The sequence below is a fragment of the Eptesicus fuscus genome, chromosome 12 (genome assembly GCF_027574615.1).
Source record: "Eptesicus fuscus isolate TK198812 chromosome 12, DD_ASM_mEF_20220401, whole genome shotgun sequence".
In the NCBI taxonomy this organism is placed as follows: domain Eukaryota; kingdom Metazoa; phylum Chordata; class Mammalia; order Chiroptera; family Vespertilionidae; genus Eptesicus; species Eptesicus fuscus.
In genome coordinates, this window is record NC_072484.1 from 5,101,439 (window position 1) to 5,117,976 (window position 16,538).

At 60.8% G+C, this 16,538-nt stretch overlaps 1 protein-coding gene across 2 annotated transcripts; it reads right to left on the reverse strand.

The window, feature by feature from the left end:
* Positions 1 to 1,914: 1,914 nt before the first annotated feature.
* Positions 1,915 to 15,006, reverse strand: RBM38 (RNA binding motif protein 38). Of its 2 annotated transcripts, XM_054723803.1 has the most exons (5): positions 14,599 to 15,006; positions 13,952 to 14,065; positions 13,748 to 13,871; positions 13,246 to 13,300; positions 1,915 to 3,525 (listed from the first exon to the last, which is right to left on the reverse strand). In XM_054723803.1, exons 1-5 carry the CDS (start codon positions 14,833 to 14,835, stop codon positions 3,222 to 3,224), a joined length of 834 nt encoding a protein of 277 aa, XP_054579778.1. In that variant the 5' UTR covers positions 14,836 to 15,006; the 3' UTR covers positions 1,915 to 3,221. The 2 variants fall into 2 exon arrangements, with proteins under 2 accessions (XP_054579778.1, XP_008139426.2); XM_008141204.3 differs by lacking the exon at positions 13,952 to 14,065.
* Positions 15,007 to 16,538: the final 1,532 nt, after the last annotated feature.

The following is a 16,538-nucleotide window of genomic DNA, read 5'->3' on the forward strand; positions in this document are numbered from 1 at the left end:
GTCCCCTCTCCATTCCAGGCCCCAGCCTCTCCCGGGTCAGAGCTGCTATTATCCCACTAGACTGTTTATGACTATGCACTGAGTTTGCACAGCACACTCCAACCTGAATGATGGCCCCAAAACTCCCACTGCGTCCTTGGCTAGAAATCTGATGCCCACTGGCCATCGGCTAAACCAAGTTTAGAATGTTTGCAGGCCTCAGCTTCCCTGCTGGGCCTGGCATGGCTCTAGATTCAGGGGAACAAGGCAGAAACCCCGACCCTTCTGGAGTCAGTGTGTCCATGAGGTGAGGGGGACAGGGACAGATGAGGACACAAATGAAAGGGGGACACAGTTATGTTGCCTCAACTGAGACAGGGTCAGAGGAGGCTTCTGGAACAAAGAAACTTTTCGGCTGAGAGCTGAAGGAGTTCAGCTGGTGAAAGCTAGAGGAAGTGCAAAGGCCCTGGGGTGAGTTGTGCCAGGTGTGGGCAGGAGGCAACAAGGCCAGGGCCTCATAGGCCACAGTGACCACTTTGGCTTTTCCTTTGAGGACCCACAAATGGGGAGCCACAAAGGGCTCTGAGCTGGGGGAGACGTGGATGTGAGGGTGAGAGGGAATTCAGAGCGACTTGAATCTCTGGCTTGGCCACTGTGTGAAAGGTGAGTGAGGGAGACGGGGTCAGATTGCATGTCTGGGGCCCAGCAGAGCAGGGTCAGAGAACAAGCCTGGTGCCTGGACAGTGACTGCCCCCAAGTAGGTCATACCCAGGACCTCTGAGCCTCTGCTCAGACTGACCTCCTTACCAGGAGCGCCCATTCCATTCCTGGAGATCACTGGGAACCCTCCTCCTGCAGTCCAGCTGCCATCCCCTCCCCGTCCCCCAGGTTCAGGGACTTCCCACTGATAGTCACACTGCACTGAGTTTGCAGTAGCATCTGTGTACTGCTATCCTTCCCCAGACTGTGCTCACAGCAGACCGTCCCCTGGGTCGGCTGTCTCCCCAGCTCCAGCAACCACTTCCTAAAGTTCATCTACCTCTTCCCCTCACTGCTTCTTCTCCAGCTACCCTGGCCTCCTTGGCCAGTTCAGCCTACCCCAGGACCTTTGCACTTGCTGTTCCCTCTGCCTAGAATCCAGTCATTCTCCATCACCCTGTGATATTTCCTTCACAGTGTGATCGGATTTGAAATTACTCCATTTGCATGTCTGTTGTGTCTATCGCACTAGACTGTGTGTGACTATCCCCAGTGCTCTGCATGTGACCCAGCACACATTTCTTAGAATGAATGAAGGAGCAATTAAAAAGTGACTGAATTATATCCTCTCCAGCTTTAACACCTCCTCTGTGAGGCCTCTGTGATTTCCCCAGTGCTGAGTGGGGCTCCAGCTAAGTTCTGGGAGATGCTGGGTCTATCCCCAGGTTGGGGCTCCTCAGCCCCAGACCAAGACCTGCCTTCCTAACTCTGACCTTGTGCCCACCTTGCTGCCAGCACCCACCTGCTTCCTCTCAGCAGCCCTTACTCAGCGCCTTCCTTAGGTCTCTTGGGGCGCTGTCTCCCTATTTCAGGGGTTCTGCTGGAGCCATCAATCACAATACTGAGCCAGGGCCCTCAGGGCCCTGCTCTGAGCACCCCACCGTCACTGGGCCAGTGTGCTCTCCCCTGGGATGCTGGGCAGACTGCTGAGTGAGGAAGCACCTGGGGGCACGGTGTGGCTCCGTCCTGCCTCAGTGGGTGGTAATGGGGGGCTGTGTCTATCCCATCACTCTGGATGCCCGCAGGCCGGCTCAGGAGACGCTCAATGAACAGGTTCAAGTCCCGGCCAGGAGGGTCCGGGGGTGACTGACACCACATGGCCCTGACTTGCTCATGACCACTGTATCAGGGAATCGAAGGCGCCCACGTCGAGAATTATTACAGAGCAGCTTTTTCTTTAAAGAAAACAAGTTTTATTTTTATAATCAGAACATTCTAATAAAAATATTATTATAACATTAGCTACCGGTGTTTCCTGGGACTCGACTGTGGACCAGGAGCACCGCAAAGCACTCGCCTGCGCCAGTCAGCCCTGAGGCCTCCCGCTTCCCTGAGGTAGGTCTGAAGGAATACCCCCAGCGCCCCCTGACCTTCTGTCCACTCTCCCCAAGCCCCCTCGGCCAGGCTGCCCCGCATCTCCCCCTCCCGCCGCCTCAGGAGCCGTCACTGCGTGCTGGGCCCCGTGCCTCCCTCCCCACCGAGCCCAAGGCAGGCAGGGCGAGTCAGGCTGGTCTCAGCCAGGCGGGGTGCAACCGGGGACTGAGGAGAGAGGGTGGGGCGCTCTCAGCCAGCATCACACGGGGCCCCTCCCTCTGTCCCTGCAGGGGCAGCAGGGGTGGAGACAGGCTTCTGAGACAACTTACTGTCGCTGAGAGACCTGGAGACGCCCTCCCTCCAAGGGACTCCTGGTGCTCCAGCGACAGACACTTTTTCAAACAGAAATACGGTCCTTCTCCTTGGGCGGAGCCACGGACAAAAGTGAGTCTCAAAGTCAAAAACAGGTTCTGGTTTCCTGGGGGCAGGAGCCTCCGTTGAAAAAATAAACTGAAGTTCTGAATCATCTTAGTAGCAAAACAATGACAGTAAGAAAAAGGCTGCAGTGCTTGGAGGGCTGGGGAAGCTGCCGCTGGTGGCCCCGCTGCGCTGAGCCCCAGGGTCTTGCGGAAGAACCCGTGCCGTCACCAGAAACAAGAATTCCACGGGGCGGCCTCCCCGCACACGGTCTCCCGCGTTCACAGCTTGTGCGGATGGAGCGACAATAAACAGTCAATTCGCATCGCTCCTTCAGGTTTCCCTGGAGTAAGGCATCTCTGAGCAGGACAGTTTCCGCAGAGCCCAAAGGGTGGCCGGGCTCTGGAGGGTGGGGAGGCCTCACGGATGCTGGGAGACCTCAGCCCGGAGCTCGGAGCTCGGGCGGGAGGGAGGGAGGGAGGGAGGAAGGTGAAGGGAGAAGGCAGGTGTGTGTGCGGGGAGGTCCGGCTGCATCTTCTAGAGCTCCCGCTCACGCTTCTCTCTCAAAGTCCTCCCTCGAGATGTGTGGGGTCCTGGATTTAAAGGGATTCGGTCTCCAGGCCACCCGGGGGGTCCTGCAGGTGGGGGTCCTGCAGGGTCCCCAGAGGCACAGGTGCTGGTGTGCACCCTGGGCTCGGCCGGCCACTTGCCCGGTGGGTGCGTGGGTGACGGGCCTCGAGGGGGCAGTGGCCTCATTGCATCCTGTCGGGCTGCAGCTGCGGAGGCTGGTACTGCACGAAGGTGGTGCCCGTGGGGGCCGAGGCCGAGAGGCCAGGGGGCACGGCAGCCGGGTAGCTATAGCCCACAAAGCTGGTCACGGAGGCAGGCGAGGCGGCGTACGGGTACTGGTCGTAGGTGGCTGGTGGGTACTGGGTGTAGGCTGGGCTGGCCGGCGTGTACTCAAGGAAGGGCGAGGACAGCGATGGGACGGGGGCGGCCGGGATCACCACGCTGGGCTGGACGATGGCTTGAGGGTAGATGTAGTGGGGGGTCAGCCTGTGGGGCCAAACAGAGGGGGTTGAGGGGCAGGCAACACGCTGGCTCCAGGGGGGACTTGGAGAGCTTGGGGCCGCTGCGTCCCTGTCCCCAGTCTGTTCTTCTGTGGCTGGAACACACCAGCTGTGCAGGCCTGTGCCCTGGCTGTGCCTGCCACCCTCCCCTCCTCCAAGTATGCAAACATGCCCTCCTCAGTGGGCCTTTCCCAGGCACCCCTCCCCACGCGGCACCCCACAGGACCACCGACATGATTGGGGACCATGTTGGAAAGTGGGTTAGAATCCTCGGAGGGTGACAGCAGGCATCGAGGCCAGCTCGGGCCCTTCCGCGCATGGGTACCACGTGCCCGCCCATGAAGCTCGCCCTGTCTCATTCTTCCCTGTTCACCTCCCCAGCATCTGCCCCCCACAAAGGACACCTACAGTGTGCCGATTTACCACGTCCACCTCCCCACCCAGGGTCAGCTCCCCCAGAGAGGCTCATTCCTTTCACGGACAGCGGGCCTGGCTCCCCGCAGCCCAGCGAGTGCAGGGCGGATGATACAGAAACGCAGGCGGAAAAGCGTGCAGCCATGACGATGGTGAGGTTCGGGAAGGAGCAGCCAACAGCCGGGCGCTGCACCCCGACCCGTGGTGACCGTGAAATCCAGCCCTCAGGTCAGCCTTCGCATTAGTACCTCATTTTACAACAGACACACGGAGCTCAGTAGCTGGCCAAGGCCCCATGGCGACGGAGCGAGGGGCTGAGACTCCCAGACCCTCTTAACCGCCATGCTGGTCCCACCAAGGCCTCACCACTGCACACCCAGCCCTCCAGGGTAGGGATCCACTCAGTGTGTCACAGGCGGGAAACTGAGGCTAGGAAAGGCAGTATCAGCATGTGCTCACTCTGCCAACCAGCCGCTGGGCTGCCCTGGGTAAGTGGCTGAGCCTCTCTGAGCCTCACAGCTCATTGGACACAGAGGGACCTCATGGGGTAGACAATGCGGCTGTAGGCATCTCCTCCTCCTCCTCCTCCTCATACCAGCACAAGTTACACAGGACGGGGCCACCACGGGGGTGAGGTGGGACCCCAACTTCCTTTCACTATAAGATGGGCTCGGGATCCCTGCCCTGCCCCTGCTCCAAAGAGAAGCTGCTTTGAAAGAAAAAGGAAAATGTTCCCTTGGATGCTCTCGTGCACCTGGCAGGGGCAGAAACAAGGACAGCGGCCTGGAGAGCAACTGGGCAGCAAGCAGGCCACCCAGGGCGTACGCTCCATCCCCTGGGCAGCCTCCCTCACTCCGCAGTAAAGACAGATGCACTCAGTACAGCACAGCAGCACCCACAGAACCGACGAAAACCCAGAAAAGCCCAAGCATCATGCCCAGCGGACAAGGCAGGCCAACGTCCCCCAGACCACACCGCACGTGGCAGGGAGACGAGGAGCCCCGACTCGGCCCAAGCCTCTGCCCTCGGCGCCAGGAGAGAGCCGAGCAGCAGAACAGAGCTGCTGTTTATGAAAAAGGGAGGGATTTACGCTAAATGGTAAAACTGCTTATGCTAAAAAACAAATGTGCATCTATACACATGCGAAGGACAGGTGAGGCTGAAGCACATGAAGCTGCCATTTTTATGGGTGCACGAGCTGACGGACAGCAGCTTTACACGGCCTTCTGTAAATGGAGCCGAGTTACCACAGTCCGGTAACTTCAAGGAAGTCAAGAGGGGCCTCCAGACTGTCATCAGGAATAAAGAGCAGGAGTCACAACAGCCGGAGGTAGAAACCTCCCAAAGGTCCGTGCACTGGAGTGGGCGGAGGGTAAGCAGGCTGTGGTGACTCAGGCCTCGGAATATTATTCGGCCACAAAAAGGAATGCCCTTCTGACCCGTGCTACAATGTGGGGTGAGCCCTGAGGACATTATGCTGAGTGAAAGCAGCCAGAACAACAGGCCCACACTGTGCGATTCTATCAACAGGAAACACCTACAACAGCGAATCCAGAGAGGGAGGGAGCGGGTGCTCAGGGTCTCCTGGGGCTGAGGGGAGCTCTGGATTACACACACAGCGGTGATGGCTGCACACCTTGGTAAAGGTGCTGAACGCCTTCAAAGGAGACATTCGAGGTTAGTGACTTCCCCACCTAAGAGCACCTAGCTGAGGGCACCCTGAGCAGGAGCAAAGCACCGGGGTCAGTGCTGGCTGGACTCGGCGTGGGCAGAGCTGAGGTGAAGGACAGCGCTGGGGGCCCGGGGACCATGCAGCAAACACCTGAGGGACGAGAGTCTGGGGCACACCTGGCTCCATGCCCCAGGTGCTCCCAGATCCCTGGCTCCGGGCCATGATGCCAGCTTCCTCCCAATCCGTTTAGAAGCCTCTGCTGCCCACCCCATGGGAACGAGAGCCGTGAACAGAGCCAGGCTGGGTTCGAATCCCACCTCGGCTCTCACCTGCCGAGGCTGTGCTCTGGGCCAGGACGTGGTGCTGAGCAGACTGTACAACCCCTGGCCTCTTGGGGCCTGGGTTCCAGGAGGGGTAGAGTCACCAAAACACACCAACCCATGAAGCAGTCCTGAGGCTCCCAGGGGGGCTTCTTGGAGGAGGGGCGACTGCACAGAGCTGGAGCTCCATGGCCGTCTCCCCTACGGAATCTCAGTGAAGCTGAGGGTGAGCTCTGCCCCAGCACCAGCTCAAAAGCCCTCAGGCACTCACCCCTCCTGACAGGTGAGGGGCTCTGGGGTCCACAGGCCTCCCGGGAAGGAGCAAACAGACACAGGATATTGCATGCCGTGGGGCGTGCCCACCAGGCCGCCGTCCTGGCCATCGTCAGCGTGGTGCCACCCACCACGGGAGTCCCCACCTCGGAACACTCCTTAACTTGAGGTTATGGAAGCTTTGAGCCCAGAACTTCTCCAGGCACAGGCAGGGATGGCCCTACCCCAACACCCCATGTACTGGCTAAAAACGTGGATCCTCACGGGCTGCAGGTGGATGGGTGGGTCCAGGACCCTGCAACTGACAGCCCCCAGAGACTCTAACACGCACCCGCACTCAGGAAACACTGCCTAGCCCGGGGCCTCACACTGTCCACAGCAGAAGTACCTGGGGCTTTACAATGACAGGTGCATGGCCACACCTGTCCCAAGGTCCGGCGGCTCAGGCAGCTGGCACATCTACCAGGTCTCAACCCCCTCCGGAGTCAGGACCAGAGCTCTGCCCCGGCTACCGGAGCTGCCCTGCTGGCGGCACTCAGACACCATCAGGGTGAACGATGTTTAAGTTGGGGAGGAAAGGGACCCCGTTTCCTGTCCCTTGGGGATACTGTCTGCATGTATTTACCAGCTTCCCTCAGTGCTCGGCCCCACCACTCAGTGTGTGAAACCCCAAGATAACTTACATAGCTTCCCACAGCCATGAAAAAGGTGCTGTTGTTAGCCCATTTGCAAGAGAGAGAAACTGAGGCTCACACAGAGGCCTGAGTGACTGTGCAGTCCCACAGCCAGGGCACAGCAAAGCAGTCTGCCCCCGTCCGTCTGCCGCCCGGTACCTATGCCCACCAGGACTGGCTGCAGGCTGGGGCATGCGGGCCCAGACCCACTCCCGGGTCCACCCGATGGCAGAGCGGCCCGGGTACCATGAGCACCTGTCCAAGACGCGGCAGTTCCCGCTGGTCTGTCCTGCTGCACAGAGGCCCCGGACACAACACACGGCTAGCCTAGGGGCGGGGCGAGGAGGCGGCAGAGCCCGCCAGGCAGGCCCCCCACCTGCCCCGCAGCTGCGCACCCGACAGTCAGGGGCTTTCCCTGCCTGTGGAGTGGGTCCTGAGGAGGGTGGCCTCAGAGCTCGCTGTGAGAACCGAGACCCTCCCCTGGGACAGCGGTTCTCAGCACAGTGGCTGCCCCCCGGGGACATGGCCACATCTGGACCTTCTGGCTGTCACAATGGTGTGCCGCCGGCATCCAGTGGGTGGAAGCTAGGGGTGCTGCCAACATCTGCACTTCCCAGGCCGGCCGCCCGAGAATTCCCTAGCACCACAGCGAGGCGAGACCCTGCGGGAGACTGCCCGGTGACAGGCACATCCGACGACTTCTCACCTCTCACGACCACAGGCCAGACGACCAGTCTCCCCACACTCAAAGCAAAACTCGCAGTGAAAAGGCTTCGGCCACAGTCAGGAGGCCCATTTCTGAATGCAAAGCTACCCCCAAAAGTAAAAATAAAAAAGGCAAATGGGCTGGTTTCACTTTTTTCTGCTCTCTGGAGGCTTTTGCCCACGCACTGGAGGCAGGGCCTCTGGAGACGCGACCTCAGGCCCTGCCAGGCCATCCGGGAACCCGGCTCTCGGGGGCCATCAGACAATAGGCCAGTGCGAGGGGTGGCGGGAGCAGATGAGATGCCCTTCCTGGGACCACGCCAGGCCCTGGCACAGCATCTCCACCAGAACCTGTTCTTCCCCCAAAAGGGCACCCCACACCAGCCTCCCCTCACCGCCAAGACCAACCCGACCTTCCACCCATCTGCTCCGGCCCAAAGCTCTGGAATCTTCTCGGATTCCCCTTTCTCTGACACATCCCTTAAAATGTACTCAGAAGCCCCCTTCTCACCCCAGCGCTGTTCGGAGCAGCCGCCATGGCCTCGAGCCTGATTTGTTACTTGGACCCCCTCCGCTCTAGCCTGGCAGCCCAGCCCGCCCAGCCGCCAGAGAGGTCCTTAAAGACACAAGTGACCCGGCCCTCATCGCTCAGGGCCACCTTGGCACTCAGAGTAAGCCCCAAAAGCTCCCCTGGGCCCCACGGCCACCCTGCTGGCCCTGCACACCCATCTCCCACTTCCTCCCCTGCCTGGGGCTCCTTTCTCTCCACAGTGCCTGTTGCCAGAGAGACACAATTATTCCCTTTTTCGTTTGTCCCCGTCCCCAGGACCACTCTGCTGCAGAATGCTCTGGAACCACAGCGGGGAACCCGGCCCCAGCCTGGCACAGAGCCAGCGTACCTGCTGAATGAACTGGCTGGCCGACTGCACGGCTTCCTTCCTGCACCACGTGGGAGGGGTTGGGAGAATGACTGGATGCCCCAAGCATGCTGCGGAGCACCTGCCATGTCTACTTGGCAGGTGGGGAAACTGAGGCTCAACAGGCAAGTCACAAGGACAAGGAAGTCAAGAGGGGCCTCCAGACTCGTCACCCAGCTGTGGCATGCAGGGGCTGGCCCACCTGGGCCCACTCCCCATCTGCGGGCATTTGGAACCTGCATCAGCCTGTCCGTGGTCTGGCCTCCCCCTGGGTTGAGGCTTGTGGACAAGGCTCTCCGGCCAGAGAAGGGGCTCTCCTGCCGGGCCAGTGGGGCAGGCGAGGGGCTCCTCCTCCCAGAGGAACCCCAGAACCACCGGAGGCTGGTGGAGGCTGGTTTCTGTTACGGCAGACAGGGACAAACAGCAGGTGTGCACGGGCCACCCGCCGCCCCCGTTCACTCCACTGAGTGACAAACAGGAAGTGCCAGTCACCCCAGACACCCTGAAAGTAAAAACAAGCCACGTGATGCCCCACGGCGGGGAGAGGGCACAGGCCTCCTCGCAGCGCCCTCAGCTCCTGGCTCTGACCTCACTTCCTCCTGTGCCCTCAAGGCACTGACTCCCCCAGTGCACGGCCCCTCCCCTCCCCCAGCTTTATTTACGTCATATTATAAATAGTGAAAGACTCCCAAGGAGTTGCAAAAATAGTACAGAGAGGTCCCCCAATGTGAGGTCGTATAACCCAGCGCGTTCCCTAAGCCAGGAACCAACACACAGGCCTGGTGGGATCTCACCAGTGTTTGACGTGTCCTGGTGTGTAAGTCCCACACTCACACACACACACACACAGCCCACGCAGGGCTGTGCCACGCCCACGAGGAACACCCTGCCCAGCTGCACCCCAGCCGCTCTCGGGCCCTCGCGTGCCCTGCTGGCTTTGTGAGTCTGGCTACCCCACTGGACCGTGAGCCCCTGGGACGGGCACCGGGTCTTTCTTACTCTAAGTGTCCCGGGCACAGGGCCCGCATACAGCGGGCGCAGTAAGCACTCAATGAACCAACGATTCTGGGAACAGCCCTGTACGTGCGGCCCAGGCCCGACCCCTCTCCTGTGCTGGTGGTGGGGCGCCCCATGCAGACCCTGCACACGCACATTCACGGCCGCCGGTCTCCACGAGGGCAGCGGGGACCTCCACACAGAGATGCGGGGCCCCTGACACTACAGACCAGGAGGTGTGTGCAACGCCTGGGAGAAGGTCCCACGGGTTCAGTCCCAGGGGGTCTGGGTTTGTCCAAGGCTGGCCAGAGGGAGGTGCTGGGCCTCATGGAAGGAACCAGGGCGCCGGAGCCCCCAACTCAGGGCCCCCACACCCACACTGTGAGAGCTTAGGCAAGTTTTTCCTCTGGCGCCTGAACTGGAGGCTGGAGTGACACCGTCAAGGGCTGCCGTGCGACTCATCACGGACAAATCCCAGGCCCTCCCATGGGCCAGGCCCCCATCGACCGCTCAGCACACAGGTGCTCGCACACTCAGCCGGGAGGCATTCCCACCGTCCAAACGGGGAGAAGAGCCAGCGAGAAAGGGCCGGCCTGGCCTCGAACCCAGGGTCCTTGCTCCAGCACCCAGCACACCTGACACCCAGCTGCCCCAAGACTCCATCTTGTCATCTGGGCCCCCAGGGCCTGGCCCCATGCCTGGCACAGAGCAGGACGCACGGAAAATGGGTGGGGTCCACAGCATGGCCCTCTTAAGAATGGGGTGGCTAGGCTGTGCCCAGGGAAGCAGCTGGCCCTTCAAAAATAACCCGAGGGGGGTTCCATTGCAGGCAGGCCCAGGACCAGCCTCAGATCCTGGCAGGCCTTAGGCCCAAGCATGAACAAACACCATCCGACACCAGGAGGCCCTCCCAGGCCAGATCCAAGGCTCTCCAGCCGCTCTGACCTTCACCCCTGCCTGCAGCCTGCTGACTGTCCCACCAGCCAGCAAAGGGACGCTCGCCTGCCTTGATCCAGCCCCTCGTCACCCGGCCCCGGCCCCATGTGTGGGTCCATGAAGGAAATGCAGTTGGCGGGTCAGTCCCGAAAGATCCCAGCACCCTACTCCTTTGGTGGCTCTTCCCACACTGACATTTGTGGCCCAGCCGGGGAGGGATTCCAGCAGCCTTGCCCAAAAGTGGGGCCGAGGGATCCGTAGAGCTGTCCGGGCCTATGGGGACCAGGAAGGCCAGCCAGGCAGGAGAGGGGTTAACCGGTTTACAAACCGAGCTGCCCGGGCTCCGGCTCCCACAGTGCCCTCGGCCAACAACAGGCCTGCCTCCCTGCCAGCCCGGAGCTGACAAAACTGACCGCTGAGTCAGGCCCGGCCACACTCCCAAGCCCAATTGTTTGCAAAGACAAAAGGGGCGCTGACAGCCCAACTCTGCGGCCGGGCAGGCGGGCACTGGAGAAGGCAGCTGACCCAGCCGGCCGCCTCTCCTGGGAAACGCACCCAAGGGCCTCACCCAGGCCTGGACCTCAGCAAGGCCTGGTGCGGGGGAGGCAGCGAGATTCTGAGACTTAAGTCCCCCGGCCCATGGGCAGTCCTTGTAATCCCTTGTCCCTGTTTGGGTGTCCACCCCCTGGCAACCAACAAATAGCTGGAGGCCTCTTCCCCCGTCACAGGTATTAAATGGCCAGCCAGCAGATTCAGTTACAAAACATTGTCACCTGAGGTGGGGAACGCATGGCGCAAAGATCTGTGACCGACCCCAACTACCTTAAGAGGGGTGACGCTCTGGGGACCCCAAGGGGCAAGGTCAGACATCCCTCTCACCCCCTACCCCCACCCCAGAGAACGGGGGTTGAGAGTGTGGATTCTAGAGCTGGCCTGGGTTCAAACCCTGTCACTCCAGCCACCCTAGACCGGTTGTTAACCTTTTCTTCAACCTTTCTTTGCCTCGGTTTCCCTCTCTATGAAGAGAGGATGTCTCAATCCCCATTTCAGAGGGCAGGCGTGAGGACAGGAGACCCGGCCGGAGCAGGGCACCCAGCCCCACGTGCCGGCTCCGTGTCAGAGGAGGAAGCTGAGGCTCAGGAAGAGGACATCACTTGCCAAGATGGACCCAGCTGGTGAGTGACAGAATCAGGATCTGAGCGTGCGTCTGCAGGACCCAGAGGCCAGGCACCAACAGTACTAGAGTCTCAGGGACAGCTGCGCTGGATCAGACTTGGGTGGGGAAGGCATTGTTGCATTTCCAGCAGGAAAGAGCTGCATGTGCCCGAGGCTCACGCCCTGATCTTTGTGCAGCTGGCCCTGCCCCGGGGCACCTGGTGTGGATCTTGGGAACACAGCCAGGGCTATGGAAATGAGGAACGCCCTCCTCGGGTGGCCTGAACCCCAGAGAGGAAGAACCTGGGGTGACGGCAGGAAGACCGGGGTGTCTCCAAAACCCTCCCAAGACAACTGTAGACATTTACAAAGCAGAACGCTGGCGAGAAGGAAACCCAGAACCACCTGTTCTCGGCCACCCTCCAGGCTCCCCCCGAGGAGGGCAGACTGGAGCTGAGCTCACACACATGTGCAATCCACACTGAAACCACGTGCAGGCACCCCCGCGTCTGGGCATGGGGCAGTTCCTCAGTCATCTGGCTGACCTGCGCAGCCCACCGCAGCCCGGCTCTATCCCTGCTCTGGTCCTTGGTCCACGCTGCCTGCCCCAGTGCGCTGGATGGTCCTCACACTGTGCCTCTCCCCAGGGCAGGGGCACGCACGAATGCGCGAAACTGGTCTCTACTAGCCTAAGCAGTGCTTATGCTCTAAGAGGAGCTGCCTTTTTATAACGGTCCTCCCGCCTCCCACAAAGAAACCACCTCCCAACCCCAACAACAAGCTCCCTGCACGGGGCGCACAGCCGACATCAATCACGGGGCTGGAAAGTCAGACCGCATGGCAAGCTCCTTTGTGCCCCTGAAGTGTGCATGTCCTTCCCCAAGCAGCTGCCAGGCCTTATATGTTCTAAGAAAAAAAGCAAGGGGGGGGGGGGGGGCTTTTTTGGACAGAGGAGGGCGGGACGCGCTGCTCCAAAGCATGTCAGACAAAAGGTCCACGGGCCAGCCTGCCGGGGCCGGGACATCTGGCCCTGATCCTGGCTCACCTGCTCCAGCTTCACAGACGTCGGACCCCGGCTGGCAGTGACCTGCTGCCACCATCTGTCGGGCACTGGAGGTCAGAGGGGCTCCCTGAGAAGAGCCCAGCGCGCCAGTTCCTAAGAACGTCAGCAATGCTTCCAGAGTTCTCACCTCCCCAAGCCACACCGTCCTAACGCCTGCACTCACAGCAGCCAGAGGTGCTGCTACCGTCCCCACTGCGCAGGTGAGCAAACAGGCAGAGACGAGACGCCTGTGTCAGCTGCTGCAGGTCTCACCGCCCGTAAGGGGGAAGCCGGGATTTGAACCCAGGCTGCAGGCTCGAGCCCCTGCTCCCCACTCTGAGGTGTGGCCTCTGCCGGGGTGGAGAAACGAAACCTGTCTTCCCTTCAGTTCTCCCAGCTTGTCCCCACCTTCTCCCACCCCCAAAACACAATCATGTTTCTGAAAAGTTGGAGAAGATGAACGATGGTTCTCCAGACACAGAAACGGGGCTGCAAATGGCAAAACCAAGGCAGTGGGATGGGAAGTCCTAGGATGAAATGGCACCCACACTGGGAGACCCAGGAAACCCCCACCCCCGTCTCCAGCCAGCCACTCCACTCACCCATAGGTCCGCTGGATCAAGGTGGGGTGCAGCTGCTGTACCCCGATGGCAAAACCTACAACGAGACCACAGTTAGGGGCTGGGCCTCACTGGGGATGCAGAACAACCCAGCTATACAAGTCTAACCAAAAAGGATAATCCACTTCCTTGCCCCTCCCAGGCTACCCCCACATGAACCCCAAAGCTCCCAGCTAAACAGGTCAAGGGACCTGGGGGGTAGCAGCCTCTAGGCTTTGGTCCTTCTGACCTCGGGTCCCAGAGACCAACTTCCTGTGACGCACCCTCCTCTCCCTGTCCTACGGGCACAAGCAGCTGGACCGGCTAGATGCAGGGGTCCAGCTCCCAAGCTAGGGGATGACTGCCCTGTGATGGCTCTGCAAGCACATGACAGCCGACTGCCACTCCTGGGGCGGGCAGGGCAGGGCAGGGGGGTGGCGCTAGACAGACACCGATGCTGAATATAGCAACTGACAAAAGCCTGGGAAGGGAAACAGCCTCTCACCAGAATGGAGGCTCCTCGGCTTGGCGCCCAGATAGGCCAGGTTCACGTTGGCCTTGCGGCCGTCGATGTTGGGATTAGGGTCTTTGCAAGCCCTCTCAGCTGCAGCCCGGTCGGCCATAGTCACCTGGAGGAACAGACGCATCAGAGGCTTCCCTTGTAGGGTGCAGGGCGAGGGCTCCACCCCCCACCCCTGTGACCCCACGCCGGGGGCCCTCCCACAAAGCTGCCCCCTGGATTCCAGCTCCTCCCTCGAAGTTCAAGTGTCAGGGAAGCTTTGCCTTCAAGGACAAAAACACTCCCCAGAGGAGACAGGGCACCCTCTTCCCCAGAGGCCGGGGCCTATAAATTTCCTCATGGGAGGGGTCTGGGGACACTGTATTTAGAAAGGACGAAGCTGTTTTCAAACCGCTGTTCACTTAAATTGGTATTTCTTAGTGGCGGCACAGGGGACTGTTGGAAAATATGGGGGGAGGGGCGCTAACGGGTTCAAAGCGCCCAGGGGTGAAGGCTCTGCTTCTCCCTGGCTAGCTGCTCCAGAAAGTCCCGAGAATAGTCGTCTGACCCCCAAACCTCGCCACAAACTCAGAAGTTCTAAATGGACACAGCGGGTCTCCCCTTTAACCCGGGTGTGGGGTGGGGGCAGGTAGACCCAGCCGTGGGTAGTGGGGGCGGAACCGGCTGGAGCGTGAACCGCCGCCCCCGGAGTCCGAGAGGGGGCAGCAGGTGCCGGCGCCGGCTGAAGGCGCCCGAGCGGCCGCGGGGCGGCTGGGCGTGCGCCCGCCGGTTGACTCGGCGCCCCGGGCCAAGAGGAGTGCAGGTTGGAGTGCGCGCCCGGCCGCGGGGCCACTTACGAAGCCGTAGCCGCGGGACTTGCCCGTCTGGCGGTCGGTGATGACCACGGCCTCCTCGATGTCCCCGAAGCCCTCGAAATACTTCCTGAGCGAGGCGTCGGTGGTATGGTAGGGCAGGCCGCCCACGAAGATCTTGGTGAACGTGGTGTCCTTCTGCGAGCCGTGCATGGCGCCGGGGGCGGCCGGGGGCCGCGGGAAGCCCGCGCTCGGGGCGCACGGCGCGGGCTGCAGCAGCATGGGGGGCGCCCTGCGGCCTACGGACCCCGGCCGCGCGGGGATGCGCGCATGGGCGGCGGCGGGGAGAGAGCTGGGCAGCAGGGGCGCCTCCGGGCCGGTCCACTCGAGGGCCGCTCCCGCCGTGCACGCCGCGCTAGGCTGCGCTGCGCTCCAGCCGGCGCTACGGGCACTCTGCGCCCCGGCGCCTGCCCCCGGGCTTTGTAGCCGGCTCCGCCCCCAGACAGCCTCGGGCCCGCCCCCGTTCGGCCCCTGGCGCGCGGGGTCCGCCGGGAAGCGTAGTCCGGGCCCCGCCCCGCCGCGCCCTGAGCGCGTGCGGAAGGATTGGGGTGGGGTCTGCTGCCGGAGCCCGCGCATCCGGACGTTTCCGGTGGTCCTACTACGTGCCTGCGTAGTTCCAGGCCTCTGCCCTCGTGGAACGCTGAATCTAATGAATCAGATATGGGCATTTATTAGATGTTTACTGAGTCAATATTTAGCCCATTGCTACTAGACTACAGCGACATATGCTAAAAGTGAAATGATTTTTTAAAATCTATAGATATAATTCATCTGACGAATATTAATCAGGACATGGGGGCGGCAGGGATGCAAAAAACACACTCTAGCCCCACGGAGCATCTATGAATAAGACAATCCAACAAGTAAAAATACACAATATATAATCCGGAAAGAAAGAAATCAGGTTGCTGCGGTCCAGGAGGGGCCCGAGTGGTCCCGGAGGCCCCCCCTCCCTCCCCCGCCTCCCCCCTCCCCCCCCCGCCCTCGTCGATGGGGCAGGGGAGGTAGTCCTGGGCTCTTTAGAAGTTTGTTGCCAACCTCTGCTGCTGCCAGAGATTCCTCCTTCCTCCACCCTTGGAGGAGACAAGCAGAGGCTGTCCACCTTCCCTTTGTTCCTGTCTCCAACCACAGAAACAGGCCCATTTTCAGCCCTCTCAATGTCACACCTAGCAGGTCGGCTACAGAATTTTCAGAGTTCAAAGTTATTAGGAAATTCACATTTGATAGGAGAGCACTTAACCAAGTGAAGTGTGGGGCCTTTCTGAGCATCCCGTCATGGGACTGTGCAGGTCACTGCCCTCAACGCTGGCCCTGGCACCAACTTCCCCCACCAGTGGGTCACACCATGATGCCAGGCCAGCTCTGGGGGCGTCAGACCTTCTGCATGTCCGGGCACCATTGGGACCCCCTGTACAGTTGGGAACTGGAACTCTAAGTGGGGTCACTCCTGGCCCCAACCCATGGACTTCTCTCTGGACAGTGGGACACAGGCTGGGGTCTGTGGGGACACTAGTGACACCAGGTGGGCTGAAGAGGAAGGGATGCAGGCGAACTGTTTGCTAGTTATTCAGGCTGTGTTTGAACCCAGGTCCGCTCAAACCTGTCTCAAGCTCCTGGACTCCCTGATTCCAAGATGCACCGGCAGCCACTGAAGTCTGATCCCTCCTTCCCCAAGCCCTGGCCCTAACCGCCTTACACTGGGTATGGAACCCTAAGTCTTCAGAGAGCCTACAGGGAACACACTTTTCTGTGTCAACTCATTTCCCCCTTCTCTTGTCACTCACTGTCCCTCCAACTCGCTGGGCACAACACTGCCTCCAGGCCTTTGCCACATCCCCTGGCAAGCAGAGGGCCCTCGGGAAACAGATGAGTGAATGCACAATGGGACGAGGGAGGCGAGGAGAGCTCTCAACTAGGAAAGGGAC